General features: G+C 48.2%; 1 protein-coding gene across 1 annotated transcript; it reads left to right on the top strand.

The window, feature by feature from the left end:
• Positions 1 to 9,755: 9,755 nt before the first annotated feature.
• Positions 9,756 to 18,359, top strand: TUBA1B (tubulin alpha 1b). The gene is made up of 4 exons (XM_035103904.2): positions 9,756 to 9,880; positions 14,091 to 14,313; positions 14,412 to 14,560; positions 17,169 to 18,359. The coding sequence occupies exons 1-4, from the start codon at positions 9,878 to 9,880 to the stop codon at positions 18,147 to 18,149; spliced, it is 1,356 nt and encodes a 451-aa protein (XP_034959795.1). The 5' UTR covers positions 9,756 to 9,877; the 3' UTR covers positions 18,150 to 18,359.
• Positions 18,360 to 19,631: the final 1,272 nt, after the last annotated feature.

Raw genomic sequence — 19,631 nt, 5'->3', positions numbered from 1 at the left:
GAACTTTTGTAATAAGACTGCTACTTTGACATCTTGTATACAATGTCCTGGGAGATTGAAGTGTTCTCCTACTGGTTTCTCTGCTTGTGATTCCTGATGTCAGAACCCCGCACGCGGCGCAACGCTCCCTTTCCGCAAAGCGCGCCCAGGAAGAGGCGCACCCCACGGGGCCCAGGCACCTTTGCCCTCCCCGGGCGCCACTTAGGCGCTACAATGCCCAGGGCAGGATGCCCCGGGGCATGGGCAGAGTGTGCACTGCTTCTGGGCGTGTTAAAAAACAGTTACCAAATAAAGCAGAAAGCCAAACAAAGTTCAAATTATAGATAAGGAAAAAAAACCCAGCCCATTTTTATTTATTTTTATTTTATTAATAATGGGGGGGGGCAGAAGGTGATCTCGCCTAGGGCGCAAAAAACCCTAGCACCGGCCCTGAAGATGTCTGGCTCAAGATCAGCAACCACACTACCTGGGGTATACGAGACCTCCATATCTTTCTGGTATAATTCCTCTGTGTATTCTTGCCACCTCTTCTTGATGTCTTCTGCTTCTGTTAGGTCCTTACCACTTTTGTCCTTTATTATGGTAATCTTTGTACGAAATGTTCCTTTCATATCTCCAATTTTCTTGAACAGATCTCTGGTTTCCCCCATTCTATTGTTTTCCTCTATTTCTTTGCATTGCTCATTTAAGAAGACCCTCTTGTCTCTCCTTGCTATTTTTTGGAAATCTGCATTCAGTTTCCTGTATCTTTCCCTATCTCCCTTGCATTTTGCTTGCCTCCTCTCCTCCACTATTTGTAAGGCCTCGTTGGACAGCCATTTTGCTTTCTTGCATTTCCTTTTCCTTGCATTTCCTATGCCTCCTGTATAATGTTACGAGCCTCCATCCATAGTTCTTCAGGCACTCTGTCCACCATATCTAAATCCTTAAACCTGTTCCTCACTTCCACTCATAGCTGCCAAGTTATCCCTTTTTTAAAGGGATTTTCCCTTGTGCTGAATAGGCTTCCTCGCGAGAAAAGGGAAAACTTGGCAGCTATGCTTCCACTGTGTATTCATAAGGGATTTGATTCAGATTGTATCTTACTGGCCCAGTGGTTTTTCCTACTTTCTTCAGTTTAAGCTGGAATTTTGCTATAAGAAGCTGATGATCTGAGTTACAGTCAGCTCCAGGTCTTGTTTTCGCTGACTGTATAGAGCTTCTCCATCTTTGGCTGCAGAGAATATAATCAATCTGATTTCGATGCTGCCCATTTGGTGATATCCATGTGTAGAGTCGTCCCTTCATGGATCAATGCCTTGTCGTGGCGAAGGGGCTTGAATAACTCAGAGAAGCTATGAGCTATGCCATGCAGGGCCACCCAAGATGGACAGGTCATAGTGGAGAGTTTTGACTAAACGTGATCCAACTGGAGAAGGAACTAGCAAGCCACTCCAGTATCCCTGCCAAGAAAATTCCATGGACAAAGACAACAGGCATATAAAAGTTATGACGCTGGAAGAGGAGCCCCTCAGGTCGGAAGGCGTCCAACATGCTACTGAGGAAGAGCGGAGGACAAGTACAAGTAGATTCAGAGCTGATGAAGCGGCTGGGCCAAAGCCGAAAGGTTGCTCAGTTGCGTATATGCCTGGAAGCGAAAGGAAAGTCCGATGCTGTAAAGAAAAATATTGCATAGGAACCTGGAATGTAAGAACCATGAGTGGAGGTAAGCTGGATGTGGTCAAAAATGAGATGACAAGAATAAATATTGACATCCTGGGCATCAGTGAACTAAAATGGAAGGGAATGGGCGAATTCAGTTCGGATGACTATCATATCTACTACTGTGGGCAAGAATCCCGTAGAAGAAATGGAGTGGCCCTCATAGTCAACAAAAGAGTGGCAAAAGCTGTAATGGGATGCAATCTCAAAAATGACAGAATGATCTCGATACGAATCCAAGGCAGACCTTTTAATATCACAGTAATCCAAGTTTATGCACCAACTACCGGTGCTGAAGAAAGTGAAATCGACCAATTCTATGAAGACTTACAACACCTTCTAGAAATGACACCAAAGAAGGATGTTCTTCTCATTACAGGGGATTGGAATGCTAAAGTAGGGAATCAAGAGATAAAAGGAACAACTGGCAAGTTTGGCCTTGGAGTTCAAAATGAAGCAGGGCAAAGGCTAATAGAGTTCTGTCAATAGAACAGGCTGGTCATCACAAACACTCTTTTCCAACAACACAAGAGACGACTCTACACATGGATATCACCAAATGGGCATTCATACACTAGTTATTCATACACTAAATATTGGCTGATAATCAAGAGGAAGGCAAAACGGACTTGCTCGCCTCTGGACTGTTAGGGCTTTAAACCTAAGACGCTGGCAAATTAGCAAGGTCATGTGATTTAAGTTGTTAAGTTGTTAAGATGCTCAGTATATATAGAGCGTTTGTTTTGTTTGCTTGTGGGGTGTGGAGCAGTCATGTCTGAAAGCTCTGGAGATGTTTCTGTTATCTGTTTGCAATAAAACTGTCTTCGAAAGTTGGGCTTCCGTGGGTCGTTACTGCTGCAAAGCTGCAAGCATTTTACCACAACAAGAATCCAGCCGCTGTGCTTAATGCTCTGCAAAGAGAACTGATTCTGGTCTGTGCAGCGCAGCAGAAGCGTTTTACTGGACCAGTACAGGAAAACCTCTTATGGACAAATGGCAATACTTTGAACTGGGATTTAATGTGACTTCAGGACTCAGCCAGAACCATTTTTTTCAGTGTCAGGGTTTGACCCTGGGTCATGCGAAGGAATGAGGAATGAGAGTTTCTTTGTGCATGGGCAGAGTGCTGAACGGCTACAACCAGCCTCTGCACATCTGAGCTGAAAGGGAACGGCTTTTGGGAGAGGCATGTATAGGTGCGCTTAAACCGAAAGAGGTCGCTTTAGAAATTCAGCACCATTTCTTACATGTTCATAATAAGTAGAACTTTAAAATATATGCACCTTGATTTTAGGAAAAGGGGGTTTTAAGTGCTCATGCTCACAATGTAAAGAAAAAAGAAAAAGAAAATAACACTTGCAACTGTAAGTATCTTATTTTTCCTTGTTTTAATAATTTCAATGGGGGGTGTGACAAAAAAAATCCGCACCGGGTACCAACTGACCTTGCTGGGTCGACAACTCTGGGAAACAGAGGGGGTGGGGGCTGGAGGGATCTTTGCACTACGGTGCTGGATATGCTTAAGACGGCCCTGGCTAAACTGGTGACTGGGAGTGGCCACTGAGACCACGTACCACCGGTCTTGAAAGACCTACATTGGCTGTGCCCCTGGGCATTATAAGTGATTTGACAGCTGTAGCGAGGCAAAAAAGGCAAAGGAAGATCAGCTTCCCATGCTGACAGCTGATCTTCCTTTGCCTTCTTCCCACGCTACAGCTGGTTCCCCTGTTGTTGCCGCTTGCCGCCGCTTCGTCTTTCTATGGCTGCGCTTCGCAAGATGAAGCGGCGTTCATAGAAAACCTTGTTGTCTTGTGAGTCCCTCGTGCAAAGCAAAACGCTTTCGTCTTGCGGGTTTTTTGTTGCGCGAGGCATTCGTCTTGTGAGGTACCACTGTACATAGTAATAATAATAATAATAATAATAATAATAAATAATAATAATAATAATAATAATAATAATAATAATTTATTATTTATACCCCGCCCATCTGGCTGGGTTTCCCCATCCACTCTGGGCGGCTTCCAACAGAAAAATTAAATAAAACAATCAATTAAACATTAAAAGCCTCGCTAAACAGGGCTGCCTTCAGATGTCTTCTGGTAGCTGTTTTTCTCTTTGACATCTGATGGGAGGGCGTTCCACAGGGTGTGCGCTACCCCCGAGAAGGCCCTCTGCCTGGTTCCCTGCAACTTGGTTTCTCGCAACGAGGGAAATGCCAGAAGGCCCTTGGTACTGGACCTCAGTGTCCGGGCAGAACGATGGGGGTGGAGACACTCCTTCAGGTATACTGAACCGAGGCCATTTAGGCCTTTAAAGGTCAGCATCAACACTTTGAATTGTGCTCGGAAATGTACTGGGAGCCAATGTAGATCTTTCAAGACTGGTGTTATGTGGTCTCAGCGGCCGCTTCCACTCACCAGTCTAGCTGCCGCATTCTGGATTAGTTGTAGTTTCCGGGTCACCTTCAAAGGTAGCCCCACGTAGAGTGCATTGCAGTAGTCCAAGCAGGAGATAACTAGAGCATGTACCACTCTGGCGAGACAGTCTGCAGGCAGGTAGGGTTTCAGCCTGCGTACCAGATGGAGCTGATAGACAGCTGCCTTGGACACAGAATTGACCTGTGCCTCCATGGACAGCTGTGAGTCCAAAATGACTCCCAGGCTGCGCCCCTGGTCTTTCAGGGGCACAGTTACCCCATTCAGGACAAGGGAGTCCTCCACACCTGCCCGCCTCCTGTCCCCCACAAACAGTACTTCTGTCTTGTCAGGATTCAACCTCAATCTGTTAGCCGCCATCCATCCTCCAACCGCCTCTAGGCACTCACACAGGACCTTCACCGCCTTCACTGGTTCTGATTGGAAAGAGAGGTAGAGCTGGGTATCATCCGCATACTGATGAACACCCAGCCCAAACCCCCTGATGATCTATCCCAGCAGCTTCATATAGATATTAAAAAGCATGGGGGAGAGGACAGAGCCCTGAGGCACCCCACAAGTGAGAGCCCAAGGGTCCGAACACTCATCCCCCACCACCACTCTCTGAACACGGCCCAGGAGGAAGGAGCGGAACCACTGTATGACAGTGCCCCCAGCTCCCAACCCCTCTAGACGGTCCAGAAGGATGTTATGGTCGATGGTGTCAAAAGCCACTGAGAGATCCAGCAGAACTAGGAAACAGCTCTCACCTTTGTCCTTAGGCCGCCGGAGATCATCAACCAGTGCGACCAAGGCAGTTTCAGTCCCATGATGAGGCCTGAATCCCGACTGGAAGGGATCCTAATGGTCCGCTTCTTCCAGGTGTGCCTGGAATTGTTCAGCAACCACTCGCTCAATCACCTTGCCCAAGAATGGACGATTCGAGACTGGGCGATAGTTGGCCATATTGGCCGCATCTAAAGATGGTTTTTTAAGAAGCGGTTTAATAACCGCCTCTTTCAGCGGGTCTGGGAATGCTCCCTCACAGAGAGAAGCATTCACCAACCCGTGAAGCCCATCGCCCAGCCCTTCCCGGCTAGCTTTTATAAGCCAGGATGGGCAAGGATCAAGGAGACAGGTGGCTGGTTTCACTCGTCCAAGCAGCCTGTCCACATCCTCGGAGGTAACAGATTGGAATTGATCCCACACAACTGGACCAGACAGACCTCCAGCGCTCCCCCGCCCCGGCCCTGCTCCCACGGTGGATTTTACCTCTTCCCGAATCTGAGCGACTTTATCTGCAAAAAAACTTTGCTAAATCGTTGCAGGAGATCATGCGGCCCGTACTGGGCCCCGATGGAGCAGGTGGTTCCACTAAACTGCGAACCACCTGAAAAAGTCTCCTGCTGCTGTTTTCTGCAGATGCAATAGAGGCGGTGAAGAAAGTCTTCTTCGCCGTTGCTACCGCCACTTGGTAAGCTTGACATTGAGCTCTAACCCGTGTCTGGCCAGCTTCAGAATGAGTTATCCGCCACCGGCGCTCTAGCCGTCTCAACGATTGTTTCATTGCCCTCAGGTCCATGGAGAACCACAGGGCTGTCCAGGCTCCATGCAATTGTAGAGGGCGCTTCGGAGCCAAACAGTCAACAGCCCTGGTCAACTCCACATTCCAGCGGGCCACCAGGGAATCGGCTGTTGAGATTAATAGCCCGTAATTGGCTAATTATCGATAACACAGCTATGTGAGAAAGAAAGATAGCAGAGAAATCTATCTGCCTATGAACAAATTATTAGCTGCGTTGCAGACGTACCAAAAATACTCGCCCAGTACGCTCCGTCACAAATGCCCAGCCTCTGTTTCTAAAAACCGCAGAAACATAACCCCCAAGTCCGAATTGGTCCCACCTCCCTGGAGAGGGGAAGAGTCGTGGAGAAGTCCAGTTGCACCAGGTAGTGATCTGACCATGGCACTTCTTTCGGTTCGCTTTTACTTAGTGTCAGATCACCAACATCCATACTTGATCTGTCAATATTTTCATCTTCTGCCGTTCATGTTTTTGCGCCCTGGTATCACCAGGAAGCTGTGGATCCTTGATTTTTGTGTTGCAGGCTATGCCCTGGGCATGATGTGTAAGTTAGTGGCGGCTCCATGCAAAAAGGTGAGGATCCGTGAGGATCCGTGCTTCAAAACCAGGTTTTTGGGCCACGGTGTTGCCAGGACGCTGTGGATCCTTGATTTTTGTGGTGCAGGCTGTACCCCTGGGCATGATATGTGATTTGAGGGTGAATTTGGGGGGGCTCCATGCAAAAAGGTGAAGATTCGTGAGGATCTGTGCTTCAAAATCACGTTTTTGGGCCACGGTGTCGCCAGGAAGCTGTGGATCCTTGATTTTTGTGGTGCAGGCTGTACCCCTGGGCATGATATGTGATTTGAGGGTGAATTTGGGGGATCCCATGCAAATAGGTGAAGATTCGCAAGGATCCGTGCTTCAAAACCACGTTTTTGGGCCACGGTGTCGCCAGGACACTGTGGATCCTTGATTTTTGTGGTGCAGGCTGTACCCCTGGGCATGATATGTGATTTGAGGGTGAATTTGGGGGGGCTCCATGCAAATAGGTGAAGATTCGCGAGGATCCGTGAGGATCCGTGCTTCAAAACTATGTTTTTGGGCCACGGTGTCGCCAGGAAGCTGTGGATCCTTGTTTTTTGTGGTGCAGGCTGTACCCCTGGCCATGATATGTGATTTGAGGGTGAATTTGGGGGGCTCCATGCAAATAGGTGAAGATTCGCGAGGATCCGTGAGGATCCGTGCTTCAAAACCACGTTTTTGGGCCACGGTGTCGCCAGGAAGCTGTGGAACCTTGATTTTTGTGGTGCAGGCTGTACCCCTGGCCATGATATGTGATTTGAGGGTGAATTTGGGGGGTTCCCATGCAAAGAGGTGAAGATTCGTGAGGATCCATGCATCAAAACCACGTTTTTGGGCCACGGTGTCGCCAGGAAGCTGTGGATCCTTGATTTTTGTTGTGCAGGCTGTACCCCTGGCCATGATATGTGATTTTAGGGTGAATTTGGGGGGTTCCCATGCAAAAAGGTGAAGATTCGTGAGGATCCGTGCTTCAAAACCACGTTTTTGGGCCACGTTGTCGCCAGGAATCTGTGGATCCTTGATTTTTGTGGTGCAGGCTGTGCCCCTGGGCATGATATGTGATTTGACAGTGAGTTCGCGGTGGCCCAATGCAGAAATCATGAGGATCCATGAGGATCCGTGGTTTTTAACCACGTTTTTGTGTCATTGTGGCCGCACGAAACAGTGGATGCGTGATTTTTTTGGTGCTGCCTACAGACTAAGACATACTCTACAATATCATGGTGTTGTTTTTTTATTTGAATGAAAAAATCATATGAATTCATGAGGATCCGTTTAAAATCATCTGGATCCGCGTTTTACCCTGACCCGCGCGGCGGCAGCGGGAAGCCCCATTAGCTAAAGTGGTACCTCAGATTAAGAACGGTTTAAGGTTAAGAACGGACCTCCAGAACAAATCAAGTTCTTAACTTGAGGTACCACTGTATATCGCTTGCTGTTTGGAATAAAATCTTTAATCTTCTCACTCACTCGTGCTTTGTATTACTGTACTTGGGAATCTCATTTTAAAAGAACCACCTTGCATTTGGCAAGACATAGGAGGGGGACGTTTCACAGTGCAGAAAGGCGTCAGAACTGCATTGCACAGGGGCGTGCAGTGAACAGGGGCAGAGATGCCACGTGGGTGGGTGCTGGGTGAGAAGCCAGGTCTCTTCCATTCTGCCTGCACACACAAACAAACAAACAGTGGAGGCGGCAAAACGAGTGCACACAAGGCAAAATATAGAATTGCAAGGAGGTTCGCCTTGTTTCCTGCCCATCCTCCCTTCCCCGCCCTCCCCAATTTTACAAAAATGTAAATCCAGCTTCATACAATTGATATCCAGACAGTACCCACAACCAGGAGACCAATCCCTGAAACGTCCCTTCATTCAATCCCTTCTCCAGCCTTATATAAGGCAGCAGAGGAGCCTTTGCTTGGCAGTCGTGCGTATTTGCATCTTCTGCCCAAGGGCAGGAGAGCAGAGCCAGTCCCAGTGTGTCTCGCGGTCTGCAGCAAACCCTAGAGATATTAATATCGCCGTGGCTGCCGCAGTTTTCCTCTGCAGGATGAAGCTGCAGCCACGCACCGCTCAGCTTCAGCTCGCCTCCGCTCTGCAGTTCTGTCTTATTATGTATGGCATCCGGGACATTCCTCATTCATGCTCCGCATTTGGCTCCCCGTCCTCCTGTTGTTCCGGAGCCCTTTTAATCCTCTTGCACATGGCCGTGTTGTTTTTGCTTTTCCGAACAATCATCTCTATCTAGGACAAAGACTAGTGGGGCCGAGTCTTTCTGATTCTTTTTTCGTTAGGGGAGGCTTAACGACTTATGATGACGCTACGACAGGTTGGGCTAAGGTCAAAATAAAATCAAAATGCAACTGCGCTGGCCTTCCTTGAATTCCAGGGCTGTCTTATAAATCACTCAGCAGATCCAGATGCAAGGGGGATGGGGAAGATACGCATCTTGTATCTCAGCCAGAAAGCATGCGAGTTATTTGACCACCAAATATGCTGAGAAGCCCCTGCAGCTGTCGGCCATTTGCCTTCCAGACCCACCCACCCAATTCCAGCAGGATGGAGATCATTCTGAAGTCGGTTTTTGTTTTAATGCCACAAGCAGTATTTTGCACCGTGCATTTAAATGCTATTTTAAACAACGCAACGGTGGAATTGTCCTAAAGAATATAAACCCTGAGAGACCTACTGGAGAAAGTGTGGTTTGGGGAAGGTTTGCTGAAGATATGGCAAAATGCAGCCCCATTTCTCTGCTTCGATTTTCAAGGGGGGGGGAGGGAGCTGTGGACAGGTTTTATAAATCCATGTGTCTACTCTGCGCGCACGATTCTACTGGAGGCCTGCAACTGTTGTGTCCCAGACAGACGGCTCTTAGATAACACATTATAATCCAAACGCGCCACTGCATCCCTATGGGGACAATAGGATGTGAATAAAAGGGAAAAGTGGCGCCATTCGAGTGGCCTCAGTCATGTCCCCCCCCCGGCATTTCCTCCTACAGAATGACCCTTTGATCCTCTCCAAAAGAAAAGGAGGCTCTCTGTCTCCCTAGAGGAGGGGGGGGGGAAGAAGGACTGGTTTGTTACATCTATCTATGAACAATTGTTGTTTTTATATAAATAAATAAAATACCCTGTGACCAGCAAGTCTAATCTCATCGCATCAAGAGTTTTCGATGCAAGGAATTCAGCTGGGTGCTATCAAGAAGCCTCAAGCCTGTCCCCTCAAAAAGGAGGATTCGCCCTCGGAGAGGAGGAAGAGTGGACCCAGGGAGCCCACACACCTCGCCGCCTCCCTCTCTCCCCAAAACCCATCTTCCCAGCGAAAAGGGGGGACATTGGTTTCAGCCAATCACGGATTGTGAGCTCACAGATGGACTTGCCAGGCTGCCCAATGGCAACCGCGCAGCAAAATTATTATCCTAAATGCATGCCAGCCCAGCTTCCCCCGCCCAGCCCTGGGAGGGAGATGTGAGATAAAAGCAGCCGGGCGGCCCCTCCTTCTCCCATTCGGTTACTTACATCGACTCTTAGCTTGTCGGGAGAAGTAACATCCCTGCTTTCTGTCCCTTCTTTCCTTCTCCTGCTTCCTGAAGTCCTTCCTCGTCGACATCATGGTGAGTGAGGCGAGGCAGGAGGAGGAGGAGGAAGCTGGAGCCTCGGGGGGAGGGGGAAGAGAAGGGGATGCTTATTTTATGCAAAGGAGCAGCTCCCGGGGTGGGGCGCCCCTCCGATGTCCAGGGAAGCGTGGGGCGAAGGGATCATGGCGGGCGGAAGGGGGAGAATCCGGAGGCCGGAATGGATTCCCCACTAGGAAAGCCACCGGCGATGATGGCTGGTTTAAGGCTGTAGCGCGCGCAAAGATTACGGGATCCGCCGCTTGGAGGGCCGGTTGTGGGGAGGTTTTACCATAAGGAACATTTAAAAAGCATTGGGGGGGGGGGGGGTCAGGCAGCAGCTCGCCCAGAATGGCTAGGAAGAGGATGTGATGTGTCTCCTGGCTGAGAAATCGATTTGGATCTTTGAAAGGGCACATCTGAAAAAAACAAAAATGCTTGGTAAAGAGGGGGCTGGAAAATGAACGTGGCAGGAGCCGGGCCAGCCTTGATCTCAGGAGGGAAGGTAGTGAGGTTTTCTTCGGGGGTGGGGCTGGAGAGCCAAGAGTGGGGCGGAGAGAAGGTTCTAGACTGGGTGGCCAGGAGCTGGTCGTGGGTCTGGAGGACGATGATGGAGAAGGGGGGTGGATCTCAAAAGGGGGGGATTTATTTATCGCATTTTATGCCGTGCCCTACACGGTTCCCCCCTCCCTCTATTTCACCCTCCAGTCAGGTGGGTTCAGCTGAGGTGACTGAGGCGCGCGATGCGAAGCCGGGTCAATCCTCGGCTCTGATCCGACCCGTTCACTACCGCCTCCGGATTAATGGCGGGATTGGAAGAGTGTGTGTGTGGTCGTGGTCGTGGTCGGGGGGCGGGTAGCATTTAGGTCGGAGGCAGCCCTGTTGCTGAATTGCAATTGCAGTAGCGGAGAATACATCAGGTCGGCCCCGGTGGAACGGGGGACCGAGTAGATGGTCCATGGGGCGCATCTTCTGTCTGGAGGTGGAAATGCAACGGCATCCCCCCCCCCCCACTGCAAGATAGATGCCAACTTCTTAATAGGATCTGAAGGCTCTGCAAGGATTGCCTCTACATCCTAAAAGCCCTTAACATATAGTCCCCGTTATCCACTGGAATAGACATTTTTGCTGATGCCACTGGGGAAAAACTACTGGGGCCAAGGCTTGTCTCCCAATTTATATAATATTTTAGAATTGCAAGCCTTGTCATCCGAGGTGCGTGGGAGGCATTTTGCTAATTTCGATGGGTTACTCGGATGATGATGATGATGATTTTATTTTATTTCCATGGTGATGGGGAGAGGTTGAAAAGGCGCATGGAGCCCCCCTTGGCTCCTCCCCCGCGCGCTTGCAGTTAACATTTTCCCGCGCAGCGAGGCTGGAGGAGGGGGCTGTTTGCCGCGCTGAGTCCGCGCCACGAGGTCTGCTTCCGCTACAGCAAGAGCAAAGATCTAGTAGCAGCTCCATATGTTTCCCTCCTCCCCATCCGCACAGCAGTGCACACATAACATATTCTGTTTCTGCACACGGGGAGGTTGCTCAATGGCGGGGCGGGAAGCTCACCAGGTTTTCCTAATAGTAGCCCAAGAATTTTGGGGTCTTATCTAGAAAAAACGTTCAAGAACTTTGGGGTGTCCTGGTTTTTACTTTTTTGTGAAATATGGCAACCCTATCCCCTGCTTGCTTCTCCCCCCCACCAACCTTTTGGAAATGTTGCAGAACATTAGGATCCATAGGTGTACCAGAGCTAAGGCCATCTTTGCTATGTTGCTATGCTTTATTATTATTTATTTGCAAGATTTCAGGACTGGGCTTAACAAAATCCCTAGTAATAAGCTGCAGTGTAAGTTGAATAGGAGACCTATAGAAAGGTCAATTAAATAGGTAACTGGGTGGCTGGAATGCTCCTTTTCCTCAGTAACACATATCCAGGCTGGTAGGTCGTAGAGTTGGAAGGGAATCCCAAGGGCCATCTAGTCCAACCCCCTGCAATGCAGGAATCTCAGCTAAAGCATCCGTGGCAGCCAGATGGCCGACCAACCTCTGCTTTAAGACTTCCGAGGAAAGGGAGTCTTACTGAGCCTTGCCACTTGAGGAAAGCCGTGGCCAAGGCAAGCCGCCGAAACCAGGGGATAGCACAACGCAAGGGGCTCTCCTGAATAATGAGGGTTAAATTTGGGGTTCCTGGGGCACGCTCTGCTACTGCCTAATTTGCTCTGCCTAGAAGGACTAATGTCCAAAATGCTGAGAGCCTGGTGGCCTCTCAAGTGCCATCTGTTGGGATGGAGATTCGAAAGTCATGTTTCAAAACAGGGGGGGGGGGCTGCCTGTGCCTGAATCTAGGAATCTAGGTCTAGGCTTGAGATAATCCTAGCAACAGGCTGCCAGCAGGTGCTGCACAGAGTAAATTGATGCTCGAAGGGGGGGGAGGGCAGCTAGCGTTTTCCGGTCTCTGCTTTACACATGGGGGAAGAAGCCGATTCCATCCGCTTTTTGCCTTCCGAGTCAGCTGACTGCAAGTGGCATGACCTGCTTGGTTGCTGACTGCAGAGAGTACAGTCACAGCTTTGTACTGAACAGCTTGTTCATGCTGTTTTTTTTATAGACCCGCAGAATTCCCCTCTGTGATTAAGTCTTTCTTAGTGCGGGAACTTCATCAGGCCTGCAAATGAAAGCTAATGTTTTAAAAAAATGCCTCTTTCGATATGGTGAGCTAGGGCCTCGCCAGCTGAACTGTAAACGTGCCTCACTAGCAATCTTAACTGGAGCATGACATTGCTCCCATCACCAGTAAAATTGTGCATTTCTTTTCTTTTTGATCCATTATATAAGCACAAGGTCTGAGGGAGGGGCCACACAGTGTTTGAAATTCCCATTGATTTGGGCGCGTTTTGCGACAGGGAATTTCATTTCAGATTAAAATTGCAGAGTGGAAGGAAAGGAGGGCCTTTTTCTGCCACCCTGCTTCCAGCTGCTCTCTGAAGGCTGGATAAGAGACCCTCTTAAGGATATTAAGGGGATGGGCAGGGGAAGGACTAGACCACATGAAAAATAAACTTTAAGATTTTAGCTGCATTTTCAGCTTTGTATTCTTATTATTAAAAACACGCCCAGACATCCCGCTGTTCTGCCCGTAACCTAGGTTTAAGATGCCATTTAACTCCTAGCTTTCTTATCTCGGTTTCTAATATTGGGACCACATAATCTTTAATGCAAAGACCCATAGAAAATTATGAAAGCAATAAGGACACCCGCTCAATGCATACAGTCCTCAGTGTGGTTCACTAAACTGTTTATGAAGGGAAATGCGAAATGGGTCTTGATTTAGGACTGCTTGGAACATTTCTTCTAATATGAATCATCAAAATTTTATTCCAGGGGTCAGCAAACTTTTTCAGCAGGGGGCTGGTCCACTGTCCCTCAGACCTTGTGGGGGGGCCCGACTATATTTTGAAAAAAATATATATGAATGAATTCCTATGCCCCACAAATAACCCAGAGACACATTCTACTTATGTAAAAACACCAGGCAGGTCCCACAAATAACCCAGAGGTGCATTTTAAATAAAAGGACACATTCTTATGTAAAAACATGCTGATTCCCGGACCATCTGCAGGCTGGATTTAGAAGGTGATTGGGGCTGGATCCGGCCCCCAGGCCTTAGTTTGGGGACCTTGTTTTATTCCATTTCTCACAAGTCACTCTCAAAACTAGTTGGGAACTGTATCTATCGTACAGCTAATCCTGATACATAGTGTTAATACAATAGAATAACTGCACCCAGCAAGGGCCTTTTTAATGGAAGAGGACATTTATGGGTTTGGAAGAGGACATTTATGGGTTTGGAAGAGGACATTTATGGGGTGGGGCCTCCTTGTATAGGAAACTCCTGACAGAGGTGTGTCTGGCCTCATCCCTCTCTAGTTTGAGGGTGGTTAGTTCAGATGCATCTTTTTGGGGGCAGGTATTTGTGGGAAGGAGAGACCTAATTCCTGCTGCTATTAGCAACATTGTTTTTAAATAATCGAGTTGTTTGAATGTGTTTCTATTTTATAACATATCTTACCTAGTGAACCACCCTGAGATCTTTGGAGATCCGCTTAGCTGCAAATCACCCTGTGGCTTGTGCAAAGGGTTGCACTGTATATAAATAACAAACAAAGCAAACCTGCTAAATTTATAAACTATTCCTCTCTCTCCTTGTTGCAGCGTGAGTGCATCTCCATCCACGTTGGCCAAGCCGGAGTCCAGATTGGCAATGCCTGCTGGGAGCTCTACTGTCTTGAACACGGCATCCAGCCTGATGGACAGATGCCCAGTGACAAGACCATTGGGGGAGGAGACGACTCCTTCAACACGTTCTTCAGTGAGACGGGAGCTGGCAAGCACGTCCCCAGGGCAGTCTTTGTGGACTTGGAGCCAACTGTGATCGGTGAGCAAACAAGGCACTTCTAATAGCTTTCTAGCTATGTTTGTGTCTACGGGAGGGATGCGAGGTGTCTTGATGCTTCCAATTGCTTCTCTCCACAGATGAGGTGCGCACTGGCACCTACCGCCAGCTCTTCCACCCCGAGCAGCTCATCACTGGCAAGGAAGATGCTGCCAACAATTATGCCAGGGGCCACTACACCATTGGCAAGGAGATCATTGACCTGGTCCTCGACCGGATCAGGAAGCTGGTAAATAACTTGCAGACAGGTTTTAATGAGCTTAGTAGAATAAAGCATTTGAGGGCACCAGTGTAATGATCTCAGGCAGGCAAGCAAGCCCCGCCCCCATAAGAAATAATGAGTCTCTGGCAGTTTTATGGTACGTTTACTTACAATTAACATCCAGAGCATGGCTCCGAGCCTGCCACTCTTAGCTACGAGTTGGTCACTCTGAGTCTCTGCTCCTTTTGCAGCATGAAGGGTGCCAAAGTCCAGCCCTTCCTCTTTTGTACATCCATTGCATTTTAACCCTTTCAGCTCTTCTGGTTCAGGGAGAAGGTGGGTGAAACCCCCCCCCCCGCTATCAATTCCTCGAAATGCTCCCTCGTAATGGTTGCAAACCCCTCAATGTCATCTATCTCCTCCCCTCCCTCTGGCTGCTCTATCTGAGTCTGGGAACTCTTGATGAAGGGGGGCCAAACTAACCCACTCTTGCTCTATCTGTGGCTGCAATCCCTCATCTCCAGAGTTAGACTCTGGCTCCCACTGTACTGTACTGACTCTTTAGTGTTAGACTCTTCCCAGGCATTCAATTCAGCCGCATCCCTGACAACCAGCATGGCGAGAAGAACCCTTTCAGGGTGAGGTTTTAGAACTGATTATCTCCAGATTTGAGGATGTGCAAGGGGAAGGGAATTGTGTGGCCTGAAAGTGGTGATGAAAGGCCATGGATGAGTGGACAGTTCAGTACTAAAGGGTTGGGTTCCCCTAACAAACCCTATTGGTGGAAGTCCTCTGCAAGGTTTCCCACTTGTGGAAAGGGGGTTCCCTGCTCTCCTCATTCCTTGCACCCACGGAAATCAACTCATGTGAGGTTAGGAGAACTCCCAGAACATTACATGGTTAAAGGTAAAGGACCCCTGGACGGTTAAATCCAGTCAAAGGCGACTATGGGGTTGCAGCACTCATCTCGCTTTCAGGCCAAGGGACCAGCTTTCCGGGTCATGTGGCCAGCATGACTAAACCACTTCTGGCACAACAGGACACCGTGACGGAGACCAGAGTGTACGGAAATGCCGTTTACCTTCCCGCCACAGCAGTACCTATTTATCTACGGTACTTGCACTGGTGTGCTTTTGAAATGCTAGGTTGGCAGAAGCTGGGACAGAGCAACAGGAGCTCACCCCGTTGTGCAGATTCGAACTGCCCGACCTTTCTGATCAGCAAGCCCAAGAGGCTCAGTGGTTTAGACCACAGCGCCACCCACATCCCTACAGTGCATGGAGGGAGGAGAGCGGGGATCATTCCATCTGGCAAGCTGAAATGCTTGTGCAGGCAGAAAGTTTGCCATAGTGTACAACTGAATTGAGGCCTTGTCTTTTAAACATTGGCTATCATTCCCCCAAGTGCAAGATGTCTATGACAAAAGTATCTCTTGCTAAATGTAAACAAACTATGAAAAAGGCTATAAATTGTATTGTGGGAAGGGTAGAGGCGGGCCAAAATGTGTAGTCTCCCCCCCCCCACAATCCCCTGCTAGGAGTGGTACTGCCTTCCCAAAGCAGGCTAAGCAAGGCGCTGGGCTTTGGGAAGGAGGCATGAGCCTCTTGCAGGGTCCTAGAGCCCCCCCCCTCCACCTTCGCAGGAGGACTCTAGGACACTGCCAGAGCTCTGACACCTCCTTCCCTTGCTTACCTGGATGTGGGTGGTGCTGTGGTCTAAACCACTGAGCCTCTTGGGCTTGCCAATCAGAAGGTCGGCAGTTCAAATCCCCATGACGGGGTGAGCTCCCATTGCTCTGTCCCAGCTCCTGCCAACCTAGCAGGTTTTGTGAATCTTTGTACTTTTGTCCATTTACTGTATTTATTTTTCCTCATATGAACTATAAAATGGTGATTTTCTGGAGTCAAAATGAGAGTATCCCTAAACATTTTTAATAGGAAAAAAAGCACTGTATAAACATAACTTGGATTTGTGAAGGCTTGGAAGCATGGAGCCCATAACAAGCTTCTGCCCAACTTAGCTACTCAAACTCCCAGATCCATCCTGGTTGTTCTGCCTATGTAAACACTAGCCTCTGCCCTTTGGTGAGGGCAAGCATATTTAAACACAAATCACCATGTGAGCGATGAAAGGGATAAAACCGGGGGGGGGGGGGAATCCTCAGATGAACCAGCATGAGACACCTGGGGAAATCTGATGATGAAAAGCAGCCAAGACTTAACTGCAAATGCATAAGGGAGTTTTGAGAAGATAAATGCATGGTTTAGTCTGAGGTTTGCCAGTGAAATGGTATTGATGTGAAGAAGTCCTTGAAGACTGTGCTAGTAACTTTTATTTAAAACGAGCATCCTTTCAAAACTGCTGCTTTTGCTGTGGCATCATGTGCCTAGAGAAGCACAGCTGGAGTTTGGTGTCAGTGTTGGGATCCAAAACAGTCTTGAAGAGATCAGTGTATGAGACTATTAATTAACTATTAAGTAGGGCCAGGAGTCAATTTAGTTGCTGAGTGTTTATCCTGCCTGTTAAATTCTGTGATTGGGCTTTTCAGGAAAGGTGTGGAAAGCCTTGCATCAGACAAGAGCGTTCAGAATCTTTTAAAAATCGGCACTAAATATTTTGTGATTATTTCTAACAGGCCGACCAATGCACAGGTCTCCAAGGCTTCCTGGTCTTCCACAGCTTTGGTGGGGGCACTGGTTCTGGGTTCACCTCCTTGCTGATGGAGCGCCTGTCCGTTGACTACGGCAAGAAGTCCAAGCTGGAGTTCTCCATCTACCCAGCTCCCCAAGTCTCCACAGCTGTCGTCGAGCCCTACAACTCCATCCTGACCACCCACACCACCCTGGAGCACTCCGACTGCGCCTTCATGGTAGACAACGAGGCCATCTATGACATTTGCCGCAGGAACCTGGACATTGAGCGCCCCACTTACACCAACCTCAACCGCCTTATCAGCCAGATTGTGTCCTCCATCACGGCCTCCCTGCGATTTGACGGGGCCCTGAATGTAGACCTGACAGAATTCCAGACCAATCTGGTGCCCTATCCCCGAATCCACTTCCCCCTGGCCACCTACGCCCCAGTCATCTCTGCCGAGAAAGCTTACCATGAACAGCTTTCTGTAGCAGAGATCACCAATGCTTGCTTTGAGCCAGCCAACCAGATGGTGAAATGTGACCCTCGTCACGGTAAATACATGGCCTGCTGTCTGTTGTACCGTGGGGACGTCGTCCCCAAAGACGTCAACGCTGCTATTGCCACCATCAAGACCAAGCGTAGCATCCAGTTTGTGGACTGGTGCCCCACTGGTTTCAAGGTTGGCATCAACTACCAGCCCCCCACGGTGGTCCCCGGGGGCGACCTGGCCAAAGTGCAGCGTGCCGTCTGCATGCTGAGCAACACCACAGCCATTGCTGAGGCCTGGGCTCGCCTGGACCACAAGTTTGACCTGATGTATGCCAAGCGTGCCTTCGTCCACTGGTACGTTGGGGAAGGGATGGAGGAAGGCGAGTTCTCAGAGGCCCGGGAGGACATGGCTGCCCTGGAGAAGGATTACGAAGAAGTGGGTGTGGATTCAATTGAAGGAGAAGGGGAGGAGGAAGGAGAGGAATATTAAGCCTGTTCCCCATCACTTCTGCTGCAGGGCTCATCTCCACGGTTTTTCCAGCTTAACACACTTAGCATACCTGTTAACTGGGGGAGTGTTGCCTATGAAAACGTGCAGCAGTCTTCACTAGGTTATCTCTCCATTCCACTATGTGATTATGTCAATTTTCCATGTCTTTTAAAGTATCATCCTGTCTGTGAAATAAATGCTTTAAAAGGATCTGGACATGCATCATTGAATTATTAGCACTCTCTTAACACTGAGGGTTATTCTGCATGGACCGAAAGTGCTGGAAATCCTAGTTCTTGCCTACTACACTATTCGGTATTGTCACTTTCTTTAGAAACTGGTAGGACAGAAAATAATCTCTTTAACTGATGTCAATAGCCATTAATATAGAAGCAAATATGCAAACATGTATATTTACTGTTCCTTTGATGTCTGGACTTTTAAGTACAAGTACACAATGTCATCATCATTTATTAAGACTTGTTGGTTTTTACAAACAGATCATTAAGTAACTTGCACCATATTTACAAACAAAAGAACATAGTGACACATTAACAGGAAAACTCATGCAATTCATGAGAAACTTTGAAAGCAAAAAGCAGCTGCACAAAGCTTTGGCAGCACACTAACCACAAAAAACCATCATAGTCCATCAAAAGCCTGCAGATGTTTGCCTATAACTTTGGAGCTGAGCGTTTTGGTTTTTTTTTTAAGTCCCAATGTGATTTACTAAAACTGGCTGGAGAAAAGAGAAAGAAACAATGCTAACTGCCTGGTAAATGTCTGTTCAGAAGTAAGTCCTATTAAGTTAAAAGAGGTTAACTCCCAGGTAAATGGGTATGAGGACTGCAGCCATAGGATAAGTGCAAATATGCCATCACAACCTCCCACTGAAAGCAGTAGGAGGAGTGTGGCCCACTTTTCTATTGTAGTTAAGTGATAACTAGCAGTCTTCCACCTGGAAACACTGGAATCCAAAAAAACCATTGCAGTTTTCAAATCGGTGGAGGATGCAGTCTGCCATCTTGATTCAAAATGGTGTCCAGTTGTATCCAAACACAGACAAAAAAAACCTACTCCTTGATCTCATCCAAAATTTGTTACGATATCTGAATGCATAGCAAACAGATAATTCCCTCCAAAATATATATATAGTAGACACTGGTGACCAATAATGTCGTGGTGACAGATAATGCCACTTAAAAAAAATGATAGTCTTGGTTGTATTGCTGGAGATTTATTAAAAGCATCATGTCGGCCCACATAACCTGATTCTTCTTTGTCCACCAATCCTCTCAGCCTGTGCTGCTTTACTTTTTTTACATCAGCTAGAGGTGCAGTGTAAATACTAGATGGGAGTGATTATGATGATACATTGGGCAGATAGATGGGGGCTTGCATGCTGCTCTTTTGGAGCTGGTGCAAAGTGGGGCTGGCTCCATAGCACAGTCAGCGCGCATTACAGTTGATGCAACAAAGCTC

This window comes from Zootoca vivipara, chromosome 2 (genome assembly GCF_963506605.1).
Source record: "Zootoca vivipara chromosome 2, rZooViv1.1, whole genome shotgun sequence".
NCBI lineage: Eukaryota > Metazoa > Chordata > Lepidosauria > Squamata > Lacertidae > Zootoca > Zootoca vivipara.
The sequence above is the reverse complement of the archived record's forward strand: the minus strand, read 5'-3'. Positions and strand labels throughout refer to the sequence as shown.